A 27,177-nucleotide genomic window follows, 5' to 3' on the forward strand; every position below is an offset into this window, starting at 1 on the left:
ATGGTGAAAATTGCAGACAACTGGAATAAAGAATAGTCCGATCTAAAGGAGTAACATCTAGTGTTAAGCCCAGCCTTATGACTCCTTTGTACAAGGAGTACCAGAGATTTGTGAACCCCTTACCCCTGAGGGGATTAGCTGTGTGTCCTAGAATGGCTCATATTATAAGCACCCAAAAAACCCATTGAACTCAAATTGTGGGTCACATGGTCACAGATTCTCTCTCAACCATCACTGACATGGGACATGGGACAGATAAATCACATCTTTGGTTCCTTACCCTGATAGGAGTCTATGGACAAGGACAGACTTCAATCCACACTTTGGTTCTGTTTATCTGGGCACTGTAAAAAAAAAAGGGGGGAAAAAAGATCATTGTTAGCATGTCTAACAATTACCCAAAAAACTAATGCAAGTCAATGGACACTAAATTAGCATGTTTGAAATGTCATGCTCAAATCATCTCAAAGTCATTTAAATCAAGTAATTGGGTATTTTCTGAGCGTTTTAGATGATTTGGGCATGAAAGTTCAAACATACAAATTTGCACTGGCTATAGCCTTTTCTCAACTCTCAGAAAATCCTCTGTGAACTGGAAAATGACAAGGGGTCACCATATTTAAGACATTTTCTTAAGATATTAATTGTCAAAACAGGTGGATTCCTCCCTGTCCTCGCTGAAAGATACAAGCTTGTGTCCTCATGCAGAAGAGTTTGTAGGATTTCTGCTGACATGTAACATCTACACCCCCCATTTACCAGACTGGACACATATACGGTACAAATGTGTGTCTTTCCACAGAACGGTCCAAATAATTGACAATTCCTGCAACAAAATGAGTTATTACAGTAATCGTATGCAAAAGATAAACATTTCTAAATCAAAAAAGTGATGTTTTGTATTGGAGAAATATATAATATATAAATATATGTGACAGGGTCTGGTGAAAGAGTCCCCAGGTAGGACATTTTTCAGTTTTCATTTTGTTTTTTAAAAATCTGAAAATAGTTGAAGAAGATATGCTTATTTGAATGTTGATACCCCTCAAACCAAATACCGGGGGAAAACGCTCTGAATCGCATTTGCTACCATTGTAGGAGCTACGAAATTACATCGCTATGAACATCTAACTGCATATTTAGCACATCACAACATGCTGAGAGAACATCAACATGCTAAAAACACATAACTACACTTTATTAGATTATCACACAGTCCTTGCTTTTCAACATGTCCTAAAATGTAAGTTTGTTTTCAAGCAATGTATCACTTACCCAGTAGCCTACGGCATGTATTTATTTAGTGATCCTAAGACTTTGTTGTTTGTTATATCGAGTGGGCTATTCAACAGTTCAGCTTTTGGAATATGCAAAAGCAAAATGTTAAGAAGCTTTTTGGTCATTTATGCGACTTAAGTATTGCCGACATCCAGACATTTTCACCAGACCGTGTCACATATAATTCCCACACTCATTCACCATATGTAGGCAAACTGGTGATGAAATGTGTCATGTTTAACTTTGTACTTTTGAGAGGTTAGGTTTGCTTCTTCTCATTTAGATATTAATTGTAAAAGGCGTTTTGACTAGGGGTGCCCACATTTTTGCACTCCACTGCATTAACCTGTAATCAATTACATGTTAATTGGTGAGAGGGGCTTATAATGACTTCTTCTGCCTAACCTGCCCAAAGAACTGCAAACACCCATTAACTGCTGTAAATGCAATGGTGGAGAGAGAAGTATTGTCTGAGGTGATGGAAACAAAAAACAGGGTCCCTAAACAAACACAACATGATAAAAACAGTTTTTTGTTTAAAAATGCTACCAATAGTGGTTAGTGACAGTGCCCAGATAATACAGATCCAAAGTGTTGATTGAAGCCTGTTCTTGTCCATAGGGTAAGGAGCCAAATATGTGATTGTGTAATTTGGGTAGACTAGACAGAATATCCCTTTAATGTTGTGTCTTGCTGAATAGTCTTCTAAGCTTGATTGTTGGCTTTCGGTAATAACCTCTAAACCTGCTGAAATCCACTGGGAATTACTGGTTCCCTAGAAAGAAGGGGGTGGAGGATCATCTGAGAGTTTGACATAAGCAGGTTACCATCAATGCCACCTCTTGTTTTTGTGTTTGTGTGGAGAGAAAGGTCAGACAAACAAGAACTTATCTCCAATGATGCAAGGCACATTCAGTCCGGTCTTTATTTCCTCTAAACATGTATGGGCGTATAGGACACATGCTGACAGTGCTATGGCAAAAAGACTATGGCAAAAAGACTATGGCAAAAAGACTTCCCAGACCCCCGAGCTCGTTCCATTCCACACGAGGGGGGATTAAAAAAATGAATGTGTCATCACAGTACGAGGGGGCCAGAGAGTTGGCCCTCCCCCAGGAACCCCCTTGGCACAGGGGGGTGACGACCATCAGAGGGCGGTGGTAGAGATCAGAGTGGCTGCAGCCAAGGAATGTGAGGAATTCCCCCTGTAAACACGCCGTCCTCGCGCTCGGCCGGGCGTTGCAGTCTAATCTCCCTGTGCCCATCGGCCCCCTTAATCACCATAATGGTTAGTTATCTGTTACCACCGCTCTTCCCCCCCCCCCCCGCACGTCCCTCGCCGCTGTTCCTGTGGTCGCTGGTGTGATTGTACAGCCGCCAGGGCCACTGCTGCCACTGCCACAGCCCTTTGTGCTCCCAAAGCACCCAGTGGTACATCGCCATTCACTCAGATACCCCCCTAATGCACATACAGTCCGATAATGCTGATTGCAGTATAATGGCTTTCCAAATGTCACCACCATTGAGTGAAACATTTTTGGTGAACCTATAATGGTTCTGCTGCTTCACTGGCCGATGCTCCCTGATTCTCCCATGGGAGCGTTCTCTAGCTGATAGGGTCATAAGTGGCTGAGGGGGAAATGTATTTCTCTTCCTTGGTCGAAAAAAAGAGTGTCTTTCTCTGTTCCAAACAAACAGTCTGCAGCATGGCACCGACTCCCGGGGTTCCGGTAAACCTTCGTCTCTCGCGGCTTAAATGAAATTCATTTCCAAAGCAGCCTGAGTCTGTGAATGGCCTTTCACTAATGCTGTCTGGCATTTAGCACATGCAAGAAGGAGAACAACAGAAGTGGCTATTCCTTCCCTGTCTGGTTATATGAAATCCAGTTTTTGTCAGCACTGAGAGCAAGGTGCTAAGTCCACCCTGAGCACATACAGGCTTGTATACATACAGTAGTATTATTTACCCAGAGGGGTGAATTCCACCTCCCTCTGTACTAGGGATGGACGGTTTTTCGGTTAAACCGAAAACCGGGGTTTATAAAAATAGAAACGGTTTTTTATCAAAACCGCCTGAAACCGTTTTTTTTTTTTTTTTTTTTTTTTTTTTTTTTTTAGAAGAATAAAATAGAATAAGAATAAAACTGGAACATGTCACATGTTTGTCGTGTGTGAAAATAACAATGATACAGTCTGAATCTGCCGCGCAATGAGTGAGAGGTTTGGTCAGTTGTGAAGAATAACTGAGGATTAATATCTAATTGGGATTATATTTAAGGGTAACGAATCACTCTATGGGAAAGATAGTTGCCTTCAGTTATTGGTAGATAGGAAAGGTTTTTTACAATTACTCATTGTACATTTAATAAGATCATTTTCGCTGCTCTCTGTAAAGCGCATTGGGTCACTTTTGTGAGAAATGCGCTATAGAAATAAAATGTGATTTGATTTGATATCAATCAATCAATCAAACTTTATTTATGTTCTATAGCACAAATCATGCATTGAATGTAACTCCAAGTGCAGTATTTACTAAACCACAATATAATAAAACAAGAGCTATACGGATCAAGAGTGTTTGTGCACAGCGCCACTGTGTGTGAAGGCGCTACTGAAAGTGATGACAGAACGCATGTCTCAGAAGATACGCGGTCACTTAGTGACGCAAAGGTAGTTCTGTATTTATCTCTATCTGTATTAGTACATTTATTTTGAAAGCTCTATTTTGACAGCTCTACCATGGGCACTTTTATTTTGATGGGGCATTCAGGACGAGTCAGTCTCGCGGCATGTGGTTTTTATGAAAAGCGTTAAGTATGTTCACTGCATAATTCTAAGTCTAATATTTCAGTGATTATTGAGCAGTATTCAAATATTTAAATACATTGAGCAGCAGCTGAAACTTTGTCTAAGAACCAAGATATTGAGAAAGCAGTTCATTCAATGAAGACGCTGTTCCAAGAGATGATCTTCCGTGCAGGCGTGCACCCTGGATCAGTGGAGCTGGTGTGTTAAGTGTTCATGTGTTTTCATGTATGGTGTAGCTTACAAAAGTTCCACTTATATTTGTGAAACTAAGTAGCCTAAATGTGTTGCGACTGTGCTTACGGTGTTTTAATGGTGTTCGACATGAGTGTATTGTAGCAGTAGGGCTCAATTATTTGAAATTGGCGCTCTTTAAAAAAAAAAAAAAAAAAAAAATCTTTTTTTTTTTTTTTTTTTTTTTACTGTATTTTTCGGTTAACCGGAAAACCGCGGTTTTACTCTCTGACGGTTTTTCGGTTTCAATAATTGGAAACCGTCCATCCCTACTCTGTACCATTCTCCACCAGTCATGGGGGGCTCTTATGAGGCTGCTATGAGGTCTGGTCACATTCCAACACTGTTCCAATGGTTGTGTAGACGGCGAACACACCATTTCAGCACTACTGTTCTGTCTCAGCAGCTGACAGTCAGAGACCAGGGGGGTATTCCACGTACGTTAATTAGTATATTCGCGATTAAAAGGAAAGCCTTGTTCAGGCAACTCTCGATTGGGATTCAAGCCTCAAGTGATTCCTTGAATGAGAATCAGGCTTGTGTCATCAATGTTCACAGAAGTCCGGTTTGGAAATTCTCGTTTTGGCCGTGTGCCCGCAGTGAGAACGAGCCCAGAAGAGACGATTGTCGAAAAGAAGATACTGGACTGGAACGTGACAGCGCAGTGCACTACTTATTGATCTTCATGAAGACGAAAAATAAGATGTAAAAAAAGTGCAACACTGCCCCAATTAACAAGGCGAGGAAAATGGTTTGGCAAGAAATTGGTGACCGATTAAATGCGTAGGTCATACTATCCCCTACTTATTGTTTAATGTTCATATTTTAATAAATGAATATTCACTACTGTGGTGATATTAGCAGCAGGCTACAGACTGTCAGATCATCACGATGGCATTGTGGTATTAACCGCTGCTGTAATATCAAAGCGTTGTTTTAAGACGGGGGTTCAAATCCCGCTTCAATCTATCCATCTATCCATCTAAACTATCTATCTATCTAGCACACTATCAAACTATCTATCTATCTCGTAAAAGGTGGGAACTAATATAATGACACTTGACGGAAGTGTTGTTCAGGATTTAGTTTCCACCTGTGACATACTTTTGACACGTCTTACTTAAACCAGACCGTAAACCTGGTCGCTACCAGGTTTGTTTTGAAGGATTGGTTGCATAGCAACCAAGCAACAAATTATTTGAGCTACATTCATGGAACGGAACTCGAGCTGAAATTATCGCGAATTATCAAAGATAGTCTTGATCGTCTCTAATCGCCCTTCTTGGAATAGGACCCTGGTGTTACCTTTTCCTGAACCATCCCAGAAACGTTTGTTTTGATGGGGCCTGATACTGTACTATCCCGGTATTTCTTTACTGGTTACACAGATATTTCCTGTCGGTTTTGGATAACACTGCAGGATGTTCAGCTGCTGGTCCCCTCTAGCACTAACGCTTTTGGCGGTAGACAGATAGGTCTCTAAGTTGGAGCGTGTGACAGTCAATACCAGACAGTCGATACACTCTCCCTGGGGTGCCCTCCATATCACTCTTGCACAAGCATATCAGACATTATGATGGTGATTGGACCTAAGCTATAAATCTTCCAGATGTAATGGTTGCTGTATTCAGTGTGTCTCTCCTTCAAATAGTACACCATAACATTGAACCGAGTAAAAAAGGCAGTCATAACTTTTGATCCTAGTTGTCATGGTAAACAATCTGTGTATAGGTTTTTAGTTTGCCGTTTAGCTTGGATCACTACACAAAACTGTTATGATTAATGACAAAAAAATCATAAACAACAGCCTTCTATTCTGAATTGTGAGTTATGGCTGAATAAAAGAGTATTTGTTTGACTCGTTGACAGACACTTAGAACCAGCATCTTCTGGGTGACAGTGTTGAAAAAGACCTGACCTGCCATCCTGCAGTAGCCTACCATCATTGGTTTACTTCATCCTTTGAATGGTTTGGACGATCTCCAAGCGTCTTGTTCCAAGGATAGACAGACATCATAAACAGATCATTGGTTATAAGTGGCTCATATGTTCCGCTGTCCTTCTGCCCTGAGGAAGCTGTCAGCTACAGATGTCAATGCCCCTCGTTGACCCCACCCCCTCCCCCGCCATTGTACACACAGCAGTGGACGATTGTCTCCAGAACAAAGGGGTGGGGGTTTCTGTGGAGGACTGGGGAGCAAACATTCCGATCACAATGGTTAGAGGGACCAGCAGGTTCAATTACTATGCACTTTACTATGTAACTGTGTCCTTGTCCTTGAAAACAAAGCTGTTATCTGTTGAAAAAAGGAGGTCCTCAGTTAGACCTTCCTGGGAGATGATTGTCTCACTTTTTAAGAGAGTAGCCCGTTTTATCTACTATGCCTCGGGATGTCCCAAAGACAAAAAATAAATAAATAAATAAGAATGGCACAAACATTCCATTTTATTAGTGTCTGCTCTCTTTCTCCTCACGCACCTGTCTTTGCTTCAAGGTGGTCAACTTCATACAGGTAGAACATTGTGCACTCAGTCAACTAACATAGTCAGGGGTAAAAATGCTCTCTGTTCAGTGAAGTGTTAAAATAAAGGGTATGGTTTAGGGGTCAGTAATCATCACCTAAAACCTGTAGGTTGTCACCACTCATATTGAGTATTAGCAACTTGATGCAGACTCAAAACCACATAGGGTTCACAGTTCAGTATCTTTTTTCCCCCTGGAGGTGGTAGGTTTATCTCCACAGATTCTTACTTTTTGAATGATCATTTTTAAACATTAAGATTACTGCCTGTCTCTCATCATAAGGTGGAGGAAATCCATTAAACCTTTCAACCCACTGCTTTAAGTGCCATATATTTTGTGATAACATGTTTGATAACATGTTTTCTCTCCCCCCAAAGAAGCTTGCTACTCAGCAAGGCACCACCAAATGAAACACTCAAGCAACAGCTATGTATGTACAATGTACATACAATATTGATCTTTTTTTCCCTTTTTTTTACATTTTATCCTGTGTAGTGTATTGGGTAATCAATAGCAATCAGGCTATGAATATGGGTTATCAATCGACTACAATGAGCAATAGTTAGGTAGGATTGCCTATCATCTCCTTATAGCCAACATAGTCAATGAAACAGATATAAACAAACAATTGTATTCATATCTCATGATTAGAAGTTCCCAGTGACATTTGCACGGACAACTGAGCGCTCACCAGCGCGCGAAAATAAACGAGGGCGCAGAGTGGTGGTTACTATTATCTATTGGTGGTTAGTATGTAACATAGTATATGTTACAACTATGTAACAACGCCAGTCTTCAAAGTAGCATAGAGGCGTGTGATTATTAACCGGTGTCGATATTCGAGTCTTGTTCCAAAACATCGTATGAGACAGCATAATAGACATAGTTGTCTAGAGGGGCGAATGAATGAATCGGCTTACCTATTATCCAAGGTGCGTCGGTACGTCGGGTACTCAACGTATCCGAGTGAAATCTGAATTAAATAAAAACCTGCTGTGTCACTGTCACCGCTCTAGTCACACAAGCCAACCGCGCACATGTCGCCAGCTCCAAAGCAGAATGTCAGATGAGCTCCATGCATGTTCAATCCGACGGCGCTCCTCCAAACTACAGTGCTTCCCCTTGGAGCCCCCCATACAGTTTGTTCAAGCAAAACACAATAGGAGGACGGCAGGGCGCCACCCCTCAAATCCTTGGACCACTGACTACCCTCGGTGTTCAGATGGTTGGATAACGACTGGCGCTAAAGGCAACAGGCTTGGCAGCGAGCGTCATATTGTAGCCTTATGCGATGGGACTATTGTAACGGTCCGGAGGCGCGCAGAGTGTCTGTGCCACTCAAGCACGAAAGGACTGTTGGATTTTTTTCGTGGCGGTGGTACGGCCGTAGAATTTTAATGAGGACATATTGCTGCAACAGCAGGCAGTTTTTTTTTGTCCTGCCTCAGATTAGACGCTAGGTTTCAAGAGCTCCAACAGGATTAGCATTAATTGTCCCGTATAGAGAACCAGCCCTCCTGGAGGTCAATGACAGCAGAGAGCTAACAATCTCTTGACAAAGGTTTTACAGATAAATCCCAGACAGCCCCCTCTTACAAAATACAATTGATTACCTATATTAGGCTCAAGAGTTGACTGACAGCAACTGATTTGACACACGCACGCACACGCACACACACACACACACACACACACACACACACACACACACACACACACACACACACACACACACACACCACACACACACACACACACACACACACACACACACACACACACACACACACACACACACACTCCACACACTCTCTCTCTCTCTTCAGTAAATACAGAAATACAATACGAAATCAGTTACTTTATCCTGTGTACTGCATTCATTGGAGATTATGTTTATTAAGAGATTTGCATGTTTGTTGGGATGGGAAATGGACACAACACACAACATTTACACCAAATCACCGACTGCCGCAGACAACCATTTTTTCCCATCACCAGGCCAACATGACATGGTTGTGGGAATGTTATGTGTTCCCAGCAGGCTGAGTTTCTCATTAGCCTCCTCTGTCCCAGCATCTGTCTTATGGGCAGTGAGGATGAAGGGGAGAAGGCCTTATCTTTTGCCACCAGAAACAGGGCTGGGAAGGAGGAATAATCAGGGATCCTATTGTGAGAGATCTGGCCAACACTGCATCACAATTGAACTTGTTGTTGGTTGCACCGAGGAGGATATGTCGTACTATGACACCCGCATAGGCCTATATTACAGCAGTTATTACATATATTATTATATTCTATCATATTACAGCAGTTTGTGTTGCACCATGTTAGTGGCAATACTCAGAATGGGATTAGTATATGCCATGGCTTCATGGAGCTCAAATAGCCTCAGAGAGAGCAGTGTGAATCGTCCTCGTCTCTTAATCCTGTAGCATTCAAACAGCAGTTTTAACCCTGAATCAGGGTTGGCACAGTTAATCACTTACCCCTCAATATGGGCTGGTAACCCATCCCTTCATGAGCCAGAGTGGCATGGCACAGCACAGGGCAGGGGGTCTACCCAACAGGGGGTAAACTAAATCTGGTGTTTACTGTCAGGGAGAGACAGCTGTTGTGAGAGCTTCATAATTGCTTGAGTAAGTAGAACACTCTCAGTAAGCAGTAGTAATGAGATTCTGATTCAGGCATTTTTTTATTTTATTTTTTTACTGATTTATTGCCATACAATCAACTTGTCAGTCAATTGTTGGAATGTTGATATTTTTGGTGCAGGGTCAGCCATATTTGGCACCCCTGGAGCAAGTAGGGGTTAAGTGCCTTGCTCAAGGGCATATGCAAGCTCCCTCCTGAGGCGGGGATTGAACCAGCGACCTTCCGATTACTAGCTGGCCTCTCTAATCTCTAGGCTACCGCCACCCCCAAAAAAGAGTGAAGGAGTGACATGAGGCATGCAACATAGCCCACTGTCACTGCTGAGAGTCTGGGATAATGACAAAATGACAAACTCAGAACCAGACCAAAAAAATATCAGGAACAATACTCAGCACAGCTCACACAACAGCACAACTCACTGGACAATGCTTTCCAGGTATTGTACTTTGCCAGAGACAAGATTATTTGTCTAACTAAGTGTTTCATTGAGGAACAATTCACAGGCAAAAAGAAAGACATATTATTATTAAATGACACAAAAATAACTTTAACCAGAGAACATTGTGTAATCATGTAGTTACGTTCGGAAATATTTGGACAGTGACACAATTTCCATAACTTTGTCTCTGTACGGCACCACAATGTATTTGTAATGAAACAATCGAGATGTAATTGAAGTGCAGACTTTCAGCTTTAATTCAAGAGGTTGAACAAACATATCAACGTTTAGTAATTGCAACAATTTTTCCCCTATTTTCAGGGGCTCAAATGTAATTGGACAAATTAACATACTCATAAATAGAATGTTCATTTTTGTCGAGAATCCTTGGCAAGCAATGACTGCTTGAAGCACTTTGCCTTAAAAAACTCATGGGTTGCCTTTGCAGTATGTTTTGGGTCATTGTCCATCTGTCCTGTGAAGCACCATCCAATCAACTCTAAGCTGAATTGGGCTGAATCTGAGCGGACAGAATATCCCTAAACACTTAAGAATTCATCCGGCTGCTCCTGTCTTCTGTCACATCATTAATAAACACAAGTGACCCAGTGCCGTTGGAAGCCATGCATGCCCATGCCATCACACTGCCTCCACTGTGTTTTACAGATGATGTAGTATGCTTCGGATCATGAGCCGTTCCAAGCCTTCTCCATACATTTTTCTTCCCATCATTCTGGTACACGTAGATCTTAGTTTCATCTGTCCAAAGAATGATGTTCCAGAAATGGGCTGGCTTTTTTAGATGCTTTTTTTGGGCAAAGTCTAATCTGGCCTTTCTATTCTTAAGACTGATGAATGTTTTGCACCTTGTGGTGAACCCTCTCTGTATTTGCTATTGTGAAGTCTTCTCTTTATGGTAGACTGGATAATGACATGCCTACCTCCTGGAGACTGTTCTTCACTTGGCTGGATGTTGTGAAGGGGTTTTTCTTTACCATGTAAAGGATCCAGTGATCATCCACCACTGTTGTCTTCCGTGGACATCCTTTTTGTGGTGCCAAGCTCACCAGTGTTTTTTTCTCGGAATGTACCAAACCACTGATTTGACCACTCCTAATGTTCCCGCTATCTTTTAGATTTTTTTGTTTTGTTTTTGCAGCCTAGGGATGGGCTGTTTCACTTGCACTGAGAGATCCTTTGACTGCATGCGTTCACAGCAAAAGCTTCCAAATGCAAATGCCAGACTTTTGCCACTCACACCTTTTACCTGCTGATACAGAAATAACGAAGGAATAGCCCACATCTGTCCATGAAGCAGCTGTTGAGTGAATTGTTCAATTACTTTTGGTCCCTTGAAAAAGAGGGGGCCATATAATGAGCTGTAATTCCTAAATACTTCCTCCAATTTGGACGTGAATACTCTCAAATTAAAACTGCACTTTAAGCCCATATTCATTATATAACTGTAACCTGAATGTTTTAGTAAACAGCTAAAATAACAAACATTCTGTCACTGTCCAAATGGACCTAACTGTCATAATAATCTTTTATATTATATATTATTATGTCTTAATAATTAACATGAACATGTCTGTCAAACATGTATGTCTCATAATCAAGTGTGTCAATAATTTCAGTCAAACATATTATAATCATGTTTGCTTCATAATAACATCTTTCATTGTTATATCATAATCATGTCTGTGTCATTGCTCAGAGTAGAAGCAACACTACTGTGGTTGCCACGGGTAACAAAGCCCGGGCCAGTGGCAGAAGTGACTGTGGCCTAATGACAGTAATAACAGACAGTACTGTGACTGTGGATAAGACACCAACAGTATTCGATACACCCTGAACAAACACAGAAAAAAGAGATTGGAGGAGGAAGAGATTGAGAAGAAGGCAAAGGTTAAACACGGCTTGTATTCTATCATTTCTTACCTATTCACTAGACCACTTCCCCTTGTGGATCTAAAAAGTATGTCTGTGTATGATGCTGATAAGCAACTAAGCTCTCAGCTGGCACAATACATAGGAGAGCTACATCTAGGACGAACAAGGTGCGCCCTCTACAGGACATAAAACAACAGTGCAGGTATTTGCAACTGATCTCATCACACCTGCTTTTCAGTCAAACACTGATTGATGATTCTCAAACACATACAAACCTTCAGACATTGTGTGAAGTTAGGCACTCTTATTCAAAGCATCAGAACGACAGCAATCATGTTACATTCATTTTATTTTCATATAACAACAATAATAATAATAATAATCAAGATCTTATTTACAGAAACTCACAAGGTAGCGTACATTGTAAAAATTTCTTTCACTTGAGTCGGGTCTTCTTCAGCTTGGAGGAATCCTCTGATCCTTTGCGCTTGCGGGAGGGCGTGGTCCCCTCTGCGCCCGGCGGCAGACCCTGGACGACCTCTGGTATGTAATACAGCTCGATCTGTGGTGACGGCTCCTGGACAAAGACAATCACCAGTCTCACAATCTTTTCTCAATACATCATTATAAAGGAGTTCTATCAGAGCTCTATAAAACAATTTACAGAGATTGTTATTAGGGTTTGATATTGATATTGATACTTTGGAAAAAGTGAAAACAAACTTTGGGTCCTGAAGTCCCACTTACATGCATGAGGTAGTCAGAGATGAACTCAGGCTTCACACAGCGGACTCCCTGGGAGACCGCCTCTGGTATGTCCACCCGAAGGTCTCCTGGCTTCAGACGACTGAAGTCTGCAAACAAGTGTGTGGTTCCTTTGAACAAGGATGGGGAGGGACTGGGGAGAACCTGGAGAGAAGGAGAGGGAGAGAGGGAGGGAGGGAGAGAGGGAGGGAGGGAGGGAGAGAGGGAGGGAGGGAGGGAGGGAGGGAGGGAGGGAGGGAGGGAGAGATATCTTACCACACCCTTGTAAACAAAGAGAAGATTGAGTTATGGTATAAGAGAGGAAGAGGTTTAAACCTTTGCTCCACCAGACTGCAGTATTCGTTTGAACCCTGCTTCTCTGTTCTGGTCCATGTTCAGCATGACCGTCCAACCACTGAACGCTCCCTGGTGAGCAACAGACAATACACAAAGATGCTTTTCTTTAGACGCACACAGACACAGACACACAGACACACAGACACACAGACACACAGACACAGACACACAGACACAGACACACGGTGTAGTGCATGTCGGTCTGAGGTACCTCCTCCATCACGCGGTCTTGCAGTGCTCTCCTCCAGCGCATGGCAGCTAACGCCAGCCTCTTCTGCAGGGTGGTGACGGAGGGCAAGGCATCCAGGATGGAACTACTGCCCCACTCATACTCATCCTCCTGGAACACACACACACAGACAGACAGACAGACACACACACACACACAAAGACACAATCACTTTGGAATACCCTCTCAACACAAATAAAACTATTTACAAGTGTACAGACAAAGAAGCAAGGGTGAGAATTTTATGTAGGATTATCTAACGGTTAAAATCTGGAGACTGGTTCGTGTCTACTGGTTAGTGTCTACTGGTTAATATCTACTGGTTAGTGTCTACTGGTTAATGCCTACTGGTTAATATCTACTGGTTAGTGTCTACTGGTTAATATCTACTGGTTAGTGTCTACTAGTTAATGTCTACTCGTTAGTGTTTATTTGTTTATTAGCAAGGATCCCCATTAGCTGACGCCAAGACGACAGCTAGTCTTCCTGGGGTCCGAAACACCATTAACATTACTACAAAACAAAATTAAAACAAGTGTCTACTGGTTAATGTCTACTGGTTAATGTCTACTGGTCAGTGCCACGGCCGGACCCTGACCTGGAGGAAGTGTCCTACGGAGCGGCAGGCCTCCAGGTAGGAGCGGTGCAGGACCCACTTCCCGGCGGCCATGGCTGCCATGTACTTCTCGTTACGCAGGGGGTTTCCCACCACGATGTGGGAGCAGCTGGAGTCGAAGCATTGGTTGTCCAGGACGACGCCCCCTACAGGAGCCGAGAGGAACAGGGATAAATAAGAGTCACCTAGCTCCTCTATGAGGTGACTCACCTAGCTCCTCTATGAGGTGACTCACCTAGCTCCTCTATGAGGGTGACTCACCTAGCTCCTCTATGAGGTGACTCACCTAGCTCCTCTATGAGGTGACTCACCTAGCTCCTCTACGAGGTGACTCACCTAGCTCCTCTATGAGGTGACTCACCTAGCTCCTCTATGAGGTGACTCACCTAGCTCCGCTATGAGGTGACTCACCTAGCTCCTCTATGAGGTGACTCACCTAGCTCCTCTATGAGGTGACTCACCCAGCTCCTCTATGAGGTGACTCACCTAGCTCCTCTATGAGGTGACTCACCTAGCTCCTCTATGAGGTGACTCACCTAGCTCCTCTATGAGGTGACTCACCTAGCACCTCTATGAGGGTGACTCACCTAGCTCCTCTATGAGGGTGACTCACCTAGCTCCTCTATGGGGTGACTCACATAGCTCCTCTATGAGGTGACTAACCTAGCTCCTCTATGAGGTGACTCACCTAGCTCCGCTATGAGGTGACTCACCTAGCTCCTCTATGAGGGTGACTCACCTAGCTCCTCTATGAGGGTGACTCACCTAGCTCCTCTATGAGGTGACTCACCTAGCTCCTCTATGAGGGTGACTCACCTAGCTCCTCTATGAGGTGACTCACCTAGCTCCTCTATGAGGGTGACTCACCTAGCTCCTCTATGAGGTGACTCACCTAGCTCCTCTATGAGGGTGACTCACCTAGCTCCTCTATGAGGGTGACTCACCTAGCTCCTCTATGAGGGTGACTCACCTAGCTCCTCTATGAGGTGACTCACCTAGCTCCTCTATGAGGGTGACTCACCTAGCTCCTCTATGAGGGTGACTCACCTAGCTCCTCTATGAGGGTGACTCACCTAGCTCCTCTATGAGGGTGACTCACCTAGCTCCTCTATGAGGTGACTCACCTAGCTCCTCTATGAGGTGACTGTAGTCGATGCGCTCCTGGGGGTTGAGAGACGAGAGCTGGAATCGAGGTGGCTCCCTCACCGCCTCGCTCTCTTCTGTCTGCAGGGCAAAAAACAACCGTTCACTTATTTCGTCCCTGTGAGAGATCTTGTAAAGATGCAGTATCGGGTGGTTGGTGTGTGTGTGTGTGTGTGTGTGTGTGTGTGTGTGTGTGTGTGTGTGTGTGTGTGCGTGTGCGTGTGCGAGCTTACCTGTGGCTCTGGGGGTACAGGGGGGTTGGCGAGGGGGAAGGCTATGCTGGGGGCATTCGGAGTGAGGAGCTCACCCGCCGGCTCCTCCACTGGAGGGGTCATGACCCTCTGTCTCATCTGCTGGTCGATGACATCACAGGCCGCTGGGGACGGAGAGAGAGAGAGAGGAGGGGGTCCGAGGAGAACATTGAGACGTGAGGCGAAGCATACATGCATCCTACCGTTACAGTAAGTGACAACGCACAAAATATAAATCCTCTTTTAGAATACATCCGACATTCCCACAACTTTGATGAGTTATGTGTCTCTGGAGCCGTTGTTGTTGTTGTTGTTGTTGTTGTTGTTCCTGCTCACCCATTTCCACTAGCTCAGAGTCCGTCATGGAGTCCCTGGGGTGCGGGCCGTTGTCCGAAGGGGAGAGGTGGGCCGGGGGGGGCACGGCCAGGGGGTCGGAGTACTGGGAAGGACTGCCCGGCCACTGCAGGTTGTCGGCCAGCTTGGCCCTCTCCTCCCTGGCCGTGGGGTCGTCCCATACGATCTGCTCACTCTGAGAGGGCTCCGTGTTGATGTCCGTGGCTGCCTGTCGGGACATCCTGAGACACACGAGAGAGAGTCAGTCACGTCCACGTTGTACACTTGCTATGTTGAAAACACCCTGTTTAAAAACAAACCGACAAGACAAACACAGCAGGAACAGGGGGCTGCTGGCCGAGCCTTCCGACATCTTGTGGTAGCCTGTCCTCACCGGAGCGCCTCCAGAGTGCGTCTGGTCCCGTTGCGTCCGGCCCGGCCCAGCCCGTCGGGGGTGTGGGGGCGAGAGTCACACCCTCCGGACCCGAGCCTGGTCAGCCTGGCCGAGGAGCGCCTCCCGGTGGTCAGCTTGGTGGCGGACATGATCTCCTGCAGCTGCCTCTGGAGGTTCTCTCTCATCTCCAGAGTCTCCGACAGGTCTGAGGGAGGAGGACGGGGGGAGGAGGGTCAGCCCACAGTAGGGACGGTGGCAGGGTTGGGAACCGTTAAATGTCGGTTGAGTAGCCTCTGGAGATCAATCGACTGATCAATCAAACAATGGATAGATCCGAATCCAAAAAACACAGGGTCATTTTCCAACTCATGAATACAATTTCAACTCATTCGCTGCATTTACTGAATTGACCACAGGTGATGATGAGACCCACCTCTCCTCTCTGCATCGTCCTGGCCCAGGTCTGCGTCTGCCCCTCCCTCGCTGACGTGGTGCAGGGAGGTGGAGGTGTCGTCTTCAGGACCACGGGTCTCGGTCTCCGGGGTCTCGGCCAGGTCTTTCAGCTGCGTGCGGAGGCCAGGGGGAGACCTCTGGCTGCTGTCGGGCACCTGGCTGAGGGTGAGGCTCATCTTGGGGTTGTAGGTGAACGGGTAGAGGGACTCGGACACGTGCTTCTGCTCCTCAGCAGACTGACACACACACACACACACAAAATATTAATAGAGAGAGATGAACCGTAAGGTTCATAATTAATTATATGTCAAGATAATGTTGTATTATAATTAATTTAACGATTTAACGTGACTTACAGTATAAACCACTCCCACTTCAGATAATGTTGTTGGTTGAACAGATCGTGACATCTCTGTACACCCCTAGTGTGTAACCAAATGATCAATACAATACATACCGCCAGCAGCCAATGCTGGGACACCACATGCACCCCTCTCTCCTTCACGCCCCTGTACTCCTTGGTGTTGTCCCCTACGCGGCCCTGGTAGATGTAGTGGGTCACCGTGTCGTCACAGGACCACCTGCAGCACAGGGACACAGTCAGGAGTCAATCAATACTCAATGTCACAAAAACATTTGTGTCAGACTCACTCTGATGTCTCTCTAACATTAGAGACACATGGGGAGGGATGATGAAAGGATGTGGAAACACACCTGAAGTCTGCTCCCAGGGAGGCAGCGATGCCATTCAGTTCACTCTGCTTCTGGCTCAGTTTCCTGCTCACACAGATCACCACACCAGCCAGAGGAGCAGGGGCCTGTTCCTGGACGGACACACACACACGCGGACACACGTTACACTGGCCTTGCAGAAGTGGATTTGTGATTATGTGCACCCTCTAAAGCCTCTGTCAGGTGTGCAGGAGTGTGTGTGTGTGTGTGTGTGTGTGTGTCTACCTGTCGCTCTGGTTCCTTGCTGAGCTGAGGGCTGGCTGTGAGGGCCTGCAGGGCAGCGTTGTGGCTGCGGGTGCTGTTGGCCAGGGCAGCTTGTAGGTTCCTCCCAATAACTTCGGAGAGAGGGGTCGTAACCTTCTGACCCGGCTGTGACCTGCCCCCCGGTGTGTCTAAAGCGTCTAGCGCATCCTGCAGATGTGGTAACACATTCATGCAAAAGAGAAACGTTAGAGCTGTCCCAAACGACTATTTTTCTAACGATTAATCTAGCGATTATTTTATCGGTTATTCGATTAGTCTAACGACTAATTTATCGATAAGTCTAACGATAATTTTTGTACTGTAAAAAAAAAAAAAAAAAAAAAACGTATTTGTCTCCGCCTCACTGCTATGTTTAGCCAACTTGAATGCCAACATGGCCATTTAGAAGTCTGTCCATCACCACAACACATAGCTAGCTAACGTTACTCTCGCTGCTATGTTATGATTAGCTAAATTGATGCTAACGTAGCATGCGAGCTACGAGCTAGATAACGTACAGTAGGTGCTCGCACCACAATGACAATAGGCTACCGTAGCTAGCCAGCTACATAGCTAACGTTACTAACACCAGAAGACAAGACATACGAACTGTGGTGAGCTACATTGCTTGTGTAACATTAGCTAGTAGCTATCCATTTTTCACTCATACACTTAATTGTCTCGCCTGGTAAAATAAAGGTTTAAAAAAAAAAAAAAAAAAAAAAACGCCATTTTGTTTATTTACGACTAACCGACGCATATTACGCTAACCGACGTATTGACGTAGTCGATGACGTCGACGACGTCGAATAATCGTAACAGCCCTAGGTTACATACATTAGCTCATATATATATAAATATTAGGGATGCACCGAAGGTTCAGCCACCGAATGTATTTGGCCGAACAAAAAAGCATATTCGACATATATATGTGTCCCAAAAATCACGGTTCGGTACAGCAGGGTATTTTTTTTTTTACCACAGAACATACACACGAGTACCGAAGTCCCCCCCAAAATCGGTACGAATAAGTTTACCGTTACCCCCGATATATATATATATATACAGTGTCTAGCAAAAGTATTCACCCCCCCATGGCTTTTTACCTATTTTATTACATTACAACCTGTAATTTAAACATTTTTTAAATCAGAATTTTATTTGATGAATCTGCACAAAATAGTGTTCGTTTTTAAATGAAATGAGAAATATATATATAAAAAAAGAATTTAAAAAAATAAAGAACTGAAAATTGGCATGTGCATATGTATTTTGTTATGAAGCCCCTAAAAACTTCTGGTGCAACCAATTACCTTCAGAAGTCACATAATTAGTGAAATGAAGTCCACTTGTATGCAATCTAAGTGTCACATGATCTGTCAGTATATACACACCTTTTCTGAAAGGCCCCAGAGGCTGCAACACCTAAGCAAGAGGCACCACCAACCAAACACTGCCATGAAGACCAAGGAACTCTCCAAACAAGTCCGAGACAAAGTTGTTGAGAAGTACAAGTCAGGGTTGGGTTATAAACAAATTGCTTTAGCAGTATGCTTGGGGTCGTTGTCCTGCTGGAAGGTGAACCTCCATCCTAGTCTCAAATCACTTACAGACTGGTACAGGTTTTGCTCAAGAATATCCCTGTATTAAGCACCATCCATCTTTCCCTCGACTCGGACCAGTTTCCCAGTCCCTGTTGCTGAAAAACAGCCCCACAGCATGATGCTGCCACCACCATGTTTCATGTGGGGATGGTGTTCTTGGGGTGATGGGATGTGTTGGGTGTGCACCAGACATAGCGTTTTCCTTGATGGCCAAAAAGTTACATTTTAGTCTCATCTGACCAGAGCACCTTCCTCCATACATTTTGGGAGTCTCCGCCTTTTTGCAAACTCAAAACGTGCCTTCTTATTTTTAGCTGAAAGTAATGGCTTTCTTCTGGCCACTCTTCGATAAAGCCCAGCTCTATGGAGTGTACGGCTAATTGTGGTCCTATGGACAGATACTCCAGTCTCTGCTGTGGAACTCTGCAGCTCCTCCAGGGTTACCTTTGGTCTCTGTGCTGCCTCTCTGATTAATGCCCCCCTTGCCCGGTCCGTGAGTTTTGGTGGGCGGCCCTCTCTTGGCAGGTTTGTTGTGGTGCCATGTTCTTTCCATTTGATTATGATGGATTTGATGGTGCTCCTGGGGATCATCAAAGATTTAGATTTTTTTTTATAACCCAACCCTGACTTGTACTTCTCAACAACTTTGTCTCGGACTTGTTTGAAGAGTTCCTTGGTCTTCATGGCAGTGTTTGGTTGGTGGTGCCTCTAACTTAGGTGTTGCAGCCTCTGGGGCCTTTCAGAAAAGGTGTGTATATACTGACAGATCATGTGACACTTAGATTGCATACAAGTGGACTTCATTTCACTAATTATGTGACTTCTGAAGGTAATTGGTTGCACCAGAAGTTTTTAGGGGCTTCATAACAAAGGGGGTGAATACATATGCACATGCCAATTTTCAGTTCTTTATTCTTTAAAATTCTTTTTTATATATATTTCTCATTTAATTTAAAAACTAACACTATTTTGTGCAGATTCATCAAATATTATTATTTATTTTTTATTTTTTATTACAGGTTGTAATGTAATAAAATAGGTAAAAAGCCAAGGGGGGTGAATACTTTTGCAAGGCACTGTATATAGACAATTAAAAGTCTAATTTAGTATTAGTTCTAGTTTTACAGTCTCCGACCAAATGCAGATCTACAGCCGTTTCGGTGTGCATTTGTGGATAAACCTCCCCCCCCCCCCCCCCCCGACAGAGTCCAGTCTGACCTTGACGTTGAAGGAGGGTCTGAAGAGCTTGTCTCTGCAGAGGAAGCGTGACGGCGTGTCCAACTGGAGCGGGGTTGTGTCTTTCTGCAGAGGGTTCCTCCTGCCCTCCTGCCCGGGGGTGGTATTGTCCTCCTTGGGGGGGGGCTGATCCAGGACAGAGCGGAACACCTTGCTCTGGAAGCGGCCCACGTCCAGGGGGGTGACGGCCGCTCCCATCTGAGGGCCCAGCAGGGGGATCTCCGGGGACTTACGGGGGGCCGCCGGAGGGGGCATCGATGGCTTCTGGGAACCCCCTACAAAACTCTCATCCTCGCTCTCTGTTGAACACACACACAGCACAAGTGAATACACAGTAGGGCTGGGTTCAAAAAATCGATTTCCCGATTCTGAATCGATCTAATGAGCGATTATCGATTCATAAATCCCGAGATCGATCTTTCATGTATCTTTAAGAATAAAAATTATGACGATAGAGATGAGCAGGACAAAACGAGATCTCGTTGCGGGTTGAAGCTGCAAGCAGAAAAAAACAAACAAAAAAAACAAACATGAAAGATCGATCTCGGGATTTATGAATCGATAATCGCTCATTAAATCGATTCAGAATCGGGAAATCGATTTTTTTGAACCCAGCCCTAATACACAGATACAGTAGATACCTATAGCAGACGTTCAAAGCTCCTCCAACATCAAACATTTTAATTCTATTCTCATTCGGGTACGGTATGATTGACAGGAAGGCTTAGGGAGCTTTCTCCATTACCATGACCCCTGCTCCCCCCACCCCTTAGCATCTGCACAGATCTGAAAGGATTGGATAGGGGTAAGCAATACAGATAATAATTTCGCCCACATGTCAAGGTGGAGCAAGGGGGGCCAGTTGCACCATGTTGCTTATCCCTCATCTTTCAGATCTACACAAGTGTCTAGGGGTAGGAGCCAGGGGTAGGGTTTAGGAGTTGGGCATCTCTCCTACCTGGAGAAGGGGGTAGGTCCACCAGGAAGCGCCCCTCCTCTGCCCGTCGGCCAGTCCTGGCAGACTCCAGAACCCAGCGCATGGTGACGGCGGGCAGCCCCCACTTCTGTGCTGCCTGGTACTTGGTGCCCTCTGGGGTCAGCAGCACCAGGTGGGTGCTGGCCAGCATGCCCTTCCTCTGGTTGGCCATGCGCACAAAGTAGTCCTGGACACTGCAGGCGGGGATGGAGGGATGGAGGGATGGATGGACGGACAGATGAGGAGAGATATTACAGAGGAAGGACATTAGATAGGAGAAGACAGTAGAACAACATGACTTACCATATCAGCTTGTGTCTAAGACTAAGTCCCTGTGTGCAGAACATCCAACAAGTGTGTGCATGTGTGTGTCTTACTTGGCTCCCAGGTGCTTGGCCAGCTCTACCAGTGACTCCCTCTCTGCTCCAGTGAACTGGCTGACTGAGAGGACACAGTCCGCGAGCGGGCAGCAGCCCTCCTTCACAGACACAGGGGTGAACAGAGGGTGGGAGCCCAGCTCCAGGACACACTGCTGCTCTACACACATGGCCTATAGGAAACACACACACACACACACACACACACACACACACACACACACACACACACACACACATATAATTTAACAACGAGATAGAAAAGCACATGCCAAGAGAAAGCACACACACTCAGTGTCAGAATCAGAGGTTCTATATTCATTTCAGGTCAAATTGGCTGCCAACAACATGTCTCTCCCCTTCTTCTTCCTCCTCCTCCTCCTCCTCCTCCTCCACTCTCTTGCTCTCTTACCAGCCAGGTATCCGTGACGACCTCGTCCACGGTGGCCTCCACCTCACAGCCCAGCAGCGGGATCACGGCATAGTCGGCCACGGCCCGCGTTCGGCCAACCAACACCTTCCCTGAGCTCTCCGTCACTAACATAGAGAGCTGGGCCTCGGCTTCGGCTCCGAAGCCCACCAGGAGAAACCTCTTCCCAGTGAACAGGCCTCCCTCGCCAGCCTCCTGCAGGGTGGAGTCTGCCCCCAGGCCGGTACTCTGGTCGGGGACCCAGGGCTCTGGGGCTGCCGTACTCATCCTCCTGTGACTGCCATCTGCTGGCGGTGGCATCTCCACTTGAGAGTTAAAGGAGGGGAAAAGAAGTAGGACGGTAATCATGACACTGTGGTTTCACCTGGGGGTGCAGTTTGTACCTGGGAGTCTAAGTGCAATAGGTCTCAACATGAGGAGGAATGGTAGTGATCAGATTATTACACTCAATAATTTATCCTCATGTTTTTTTTTTTTCTTTATCATGTCTATATCATGTATCAAATCATCTCTATCTTTAAGTAGCGGCGTTGCCCTACAGAGGGGAGTGAGATCCTCACCAGCCGTCTGGTCGTTGTCGTCCATGTACTGAGAGAGCATGTCCTCCTCTGCCCTCCTCTGGCGGGGGGTGCTGGGGCTGGAGGCAGGGGGGGCTGCCGAGGAGGAGCCGGGCCGGGGGCCGGGGGTGCGGGGGGCTGGCATGGCCACAGCTGCATGGGTAGGGGGCAGACAGGCAGGGTGGAGGTAGGCCTCCTCCGGGAGCAGGCTGCCTCTGGAGAAGCTGTCCAGCAGCCAGGGAACCGTCACTACGTGGGGCCTGGAGGAGACACCACACCAAGACATCATCTTAACAGGTTAGCGAGGTTAGCTAACAGGTTAGCAGGCATTCAATCACTTTTAACAGTGTTCTCACACCTTCTGAAACATCAAATTCAAGCACCTTTCAAGGACTTTCAAGACTCAATTCCCTCAAATTCAAGGACCCAACACAGCATAGTTTGAGACAGATCTAGATGAGAATTTATTCAGATTCAGATTCAGATAGCGTTAATTGCCATTATGCATACACATATAGGAATTTGCTTTGGCGTTACAGTAGGTGCGTTTATGCTTTTTTCACATACATGAACAAAAACAAATGCAAAAAACAGGACAACACAGGACAGACAACAGTGCATTGGATAGTGCTATATATATAAAGTGCAGTGCAGTTTTTTTATATATTATTTATATAATAGTATTTATATAATAGGAACTATCTGCTCACAGACAACAATTAAAAAGAGAGGCTTGAATGTGTGAAAACTAGATGGTCTCTTGCCTTCTCTACCACAGCACAGCAAAACAATATCTTGTGAAATATGTGTAAAGTTAAGCAATACAGAGACTTACTTTAATAGTTGACGAGCTAAGCAAAAACATTTTTTATATACATTTGTTTTTTGTTTTTTAGAGAGAGAGAGAGGGGGGGGGGAATTCAAGCACTTTCAATGACCCATGTCTATTTTCAAAAACTTTTAAGACCTTGATTTTTTTCTCAAATTCACAAACTTTCAAGGATTTCAAGGACACGTGGGAGCCCTGTTTTAAAGACCTCAGGGTTTTGAGTCCTAGAGCGCAAACCTACATCCATATTAGAGCGCATACCTACATCCATATTAGAGCGCATACCTACATCCATATTAGAGCGCATACCTACATCCATATTAGAGCGCATACCTACATCCATATTAGAGCGCATACCTACATCCATATTAGAGCGCATACCTACATCCATATTAGAGCGCAAACCTACATCCATATTAGAACTTTAAACTGCACCCTGTGAGGTCAAAGCTGATATGAAACTACGGATATGAAAATAGTTGCACGGTATGTTTAGGTAATTATAGCAAGTGGCCATGATGGTTCTCTGACCTGTGTGTGGCTTTGGAGAGGAAGTTCTTGATGTCCTGGTCAGGGTCTCCCATGACAACGTGGGTGAGGTCATCGGTGGGCTGGTTAAAGCGCAGGCCTCCGGCCGCATTCACTAGACGACGCAGCTTCTCCAGCTTCTTCCCCGGCAGCCCACACAGGTACAGCTGCACAGGTGGGGGGAAATATCTACCTCAAAATTGCCTCTTAAACTATAAGTTACATTTCATTGACTGACTGATGAGTGCGACAATAGATACTATTTTACAACTGATGTGCCTGTGTGTGGAACAGTCTATAAATTACTTTGTAGAATTAACGATTACAATTGTAGAGACTTGATTCTTACTGACCTTACAGCCGTCCAGCACATCGTCTGCGGGACAGACGGTGAGGTCCAGGGTGTCTATGGGGTCTGGGGTGTCCAGGCGGCTGACGGAGGCCGTGGTGAGGGCTGTGTCGTTGACCGTCATGCTGGTGTTGACAGAGATGTGGCTCAATCCCAGGAGAGAAGGACCCTCTGTAGGAACATGAGCAAGACCGTTAAACCTGTTGTTACCATCTTGGGCTATTTCTGTGAGCTATGAGGGTTTGAAGACATCGACAACGTTGACTTTGTGGCTCTCACCCGCTTTCTTCTTGCTGGTGCCAGTCGGGGTGGATGAGTGAGGCTGGGGGGCCTTGGGAGCGCCGCGCTCCACCGTGTACCTGCTCTCGTCCTGACAGAAGCCCTTCTCTATGCTGTCAAACAGCCAGTGCAGAGACACACAGAACACGTTCCACTTCCTCGCACACTCGTACTTCTGACCTGCAGACACAGACACACAGACACACAGACACACAGACACACGACTCAGTGACAGCTATAGAAACTCAGCTCAGCAGGTAGAGACTGAAGACACTAATTTGAGGTCTAAAGCTGGTATAAGACGATGGTGATTAAGATGATGATGATGACGACGACGAGGATGATAGTCACAGAGCTTAAGGTGTGGGCTCGCTGACGAACCTATGGGTTCGCTGACAATGAGATGGGTGCACTCATTCATCTTGAGCTGGCCGGTGTAGACGGCCCCGTGCTGCTGGCAGAGCCGCTGCACCTCCTTGCGCTCCACGGTGGAGAGGCCCGTGACACAGACGGTACAGCCACGGAGCACGGGGCAGAGGTACTCCTCCACGGCCAGGTCTGAGTGCCTGAACAAGCTGAGATAATGTCATAGTCACAGTTAGACACAGAGCAGAGCATCTATTTTGCTACAATCTGAACTACCACTACGCTTTAGGGCCTTGTATAGAATATATTGGTTAGCTACATCATTGGTGATTAATTAGATTCCAATGGCAACAAAGGACCCCAGATGGACGCCATGCTGCTCTAGCGATAGTGCAGGCAGATGATGCAACTTATCATCATAAGTAAAGATATCCCGTTACCTGTCCTGAGATTTGTCCCAGCAGTCTTTGACCCACGTGGGCAGCAGGATGGGCTTCCCCAGGCTGGCTGCCACTAGGTACTTCTTGCTGCCCACCTCCCCAGCAATCAGGTGAGTGACGGACACGTTGAGGTCACGATAGACCCGCCCTCCCATCAGCTGGACCAGATCCATCACATCTGTCTGTAGACAAGACATCACAGTTGACCATGACTTACAAAACTGTCTGGCAAACACTTTGGTTAATGAGCTTAGGTGAGTTGGGTGGTCTGGCAGACACTCACCCTCGCGTCCTTGTCCAGACTTGTACAGGAGATGGTGATGTCAGCCATGGCCATGTTGTAGACAGGCTGCTCTGCTTTGGGTACACAGCGCTGCTGTTGCAGGCAATAGAGCACCACTAGTGGACTAACCACTCTACAGCCCAGCTACAGACAAGAGAGAAGAGGAGGGAGGGAGACACATTTTTACACTTCTGTGTACTTTAGTATACACTCAATTTTTCATGATGTGAGCATTGTGTAGAAATCAGGTTGGGAAATGTGAGTGTGTTGAAACAGACCTTTTTGCAGTGATGGAAGGCTGGACTGGAGAAGCTACTGAAGACAAACAGAGACTTGTCATTACGGTCCAGCTGTAACGCCGTCTTCTCATCTATGGTTTTCAAGTCCTCCTCTGACTGCAACTCCATGATGGCCTGAATGACAGAGAAGAGGGGACATGTAAAAACAAAAACAAATTGACATGCTGAAATGGCAGTCCATTGTCAACCGTGAGTGGTGGGTAGTGATGAGCCTAGTGTGGCAGGTGCATGCAGTGACAGTGGAAGGAAGACACACACACACACACACACACACACACACACACGCACACACACACACACACACACACACACACACACACACACAGTGGTGGAACAACTTACCTCATAGGCCCTGTCAGCGAGGTCTGTCTTTTGTCCATTAGTTTCTACAAACTTCACTACGAAGTCTCCCTTAGCCATGATGGACCTGCAAGTGGGACAGAGGAGAAGTGCAAGTCTGTCGATCAACAATGCTGGTTATGTAGCCAACTAAATAACTGGGTAGCCAACTAGCGACCTGTTAACTTTATGGAGGTGCAGCAAGGAGAGATTGTTTTAATCTTTTGGGATGTAGCCCCATTTGTGAGTGGACTTAGCTACTACTTCCTACATCCAAATGTAAACAGTAGCCTAGTCACAAATGGGGCTACCCTGGGTGCACGGTTAGATACAGTCAGTTGGGTTAGATACAGTCAGTTAGGTTAGATACAGTCAGTTGGGTTAGATACAGTCAGTTAGGTTAGATAGTCAGTTAGGTTAGATACAGTCAGTTAGGTTAGATACAGTCAGTTAGGTTAGATACAGTCAGTTAGGTTAGATAGAGTCAGTTAGGTTAGATACAGTCAGTTAGGTTAGATACAGTCAGTTAGTTTAGATACAGTCAGTTAGGTTAGATACAGTCAGTTAGTTTAGATACAGTCAGTTAGGTTAGATACAGACAGTTAGGTTAGATACAGTCAGTTAGGTTAGATACAGTCAGTTAGGTTAGATACAGTCAGTTAGTTTAGATACAGTCAGTTAGGTTAGATACAGACAGTTAGGTTAGATACAGACAGTTAGGTTAGATACAGACAGTTAGGTTAGATACAGACAGTTAGGTTGGATACAGTCAGTCAGGTTAGATAGAGTCAGAGAAGAGTGTCTTGGAACTGATTAGCTAGCTAGCAGCAACGTAAATCGGTCCCTAAGACCATTTAATGTTTCTTACCTGTTTGGCTTTCAGTATCCAGAGGCCTTCTGACCGTAGGGCTTTATTGGCCAACAACAAACTAGTGACTATCTCGCCAGGTTAACAACAAACTACT

At 45.4% G+C, this 27,177-nt stretch overlaps 2 protein-coding genes across 2 annotated transcripts in view; both read right to left on the bottom strand.

Moving 5' to 3' along the window:
• Positions 1–7,837, bottom strand: part of tmem108 (transmembrane protein 108) — a 61,284-nt gene extending 53,447 nt beyond the window's left edge. The window contains exons 1-2 of the mRNA XM_080543986.1: positions 7,762–7,837; positions 281–344 (exon numbers count right to left, since the gene is read on the bottom strand). The gene's annotated coding sequence lies outside the window, so the exon portion shown is untranslated. The remainder of the gene's footprint in view (positions 1–280; positions 345–7,761) is intronic.
• A 4,424-nt stretch (positions 7,838–12,261) lies between these two features.
• On the bottom strand, positions 12,262–27,160 carry topbp1 (DNA topoisomerase II binding protein 1; the record flags this gene model as incomplete). The annotated part of the gene is made up of 27 exons (XM_080544429.1): positions 27,081–27,160; positions 26,216–26,300; positions 25,853–25,987; positions 25,575–25,718; positions 25,292–25,473; positions 24,867–25,060; positions 24,486–24,665; positions 24,211–24,377; positions 23,861–24,024; positions 22,504–22,760; positions 21,926–22,248; positions 21,514–21,686; positions 21,119–21,330; positions 20,143–20,459; positions 17,303–17,488; positions 17,060–17,169; positions 16,803–16,926; positions 16,326–16,581; positions 15,893–16,097; positions 15,502–15,740; positions 15,148–15,290; positions 14,896–14,995; positions 13,754–13,917; positions 13,138–13,266; positions 12,906–12,995; positions 12,573–12,734; positions 12,262–12,402 (listed from the first exon to the last, which is right to left on the bottom strand). Exons 2-27 carry the CDS (start codon positions 26,291–26,293, stop codon positions 12,262–12,264), a joined length of 4,575 nt encoding a protein of 1,524 aa, XP_080400555.1. The 5' UTR covers positions 26,294–26,300; positions 27,081–27,160.
• Positions 27,161–27,177: the final 17 nt, after the last annotated feature.

This window comes from Nansenia antarctica (assembly GCF_963989245.1).
Source record: "Nansenia antarctica genome assembly, chromosome: 13".
NCBI lineage: Eukaryota > Metazoa > Chordata > Actinopteri > Argentiniformes > Microstomatidae > Nansenia > Nansenia antarctica.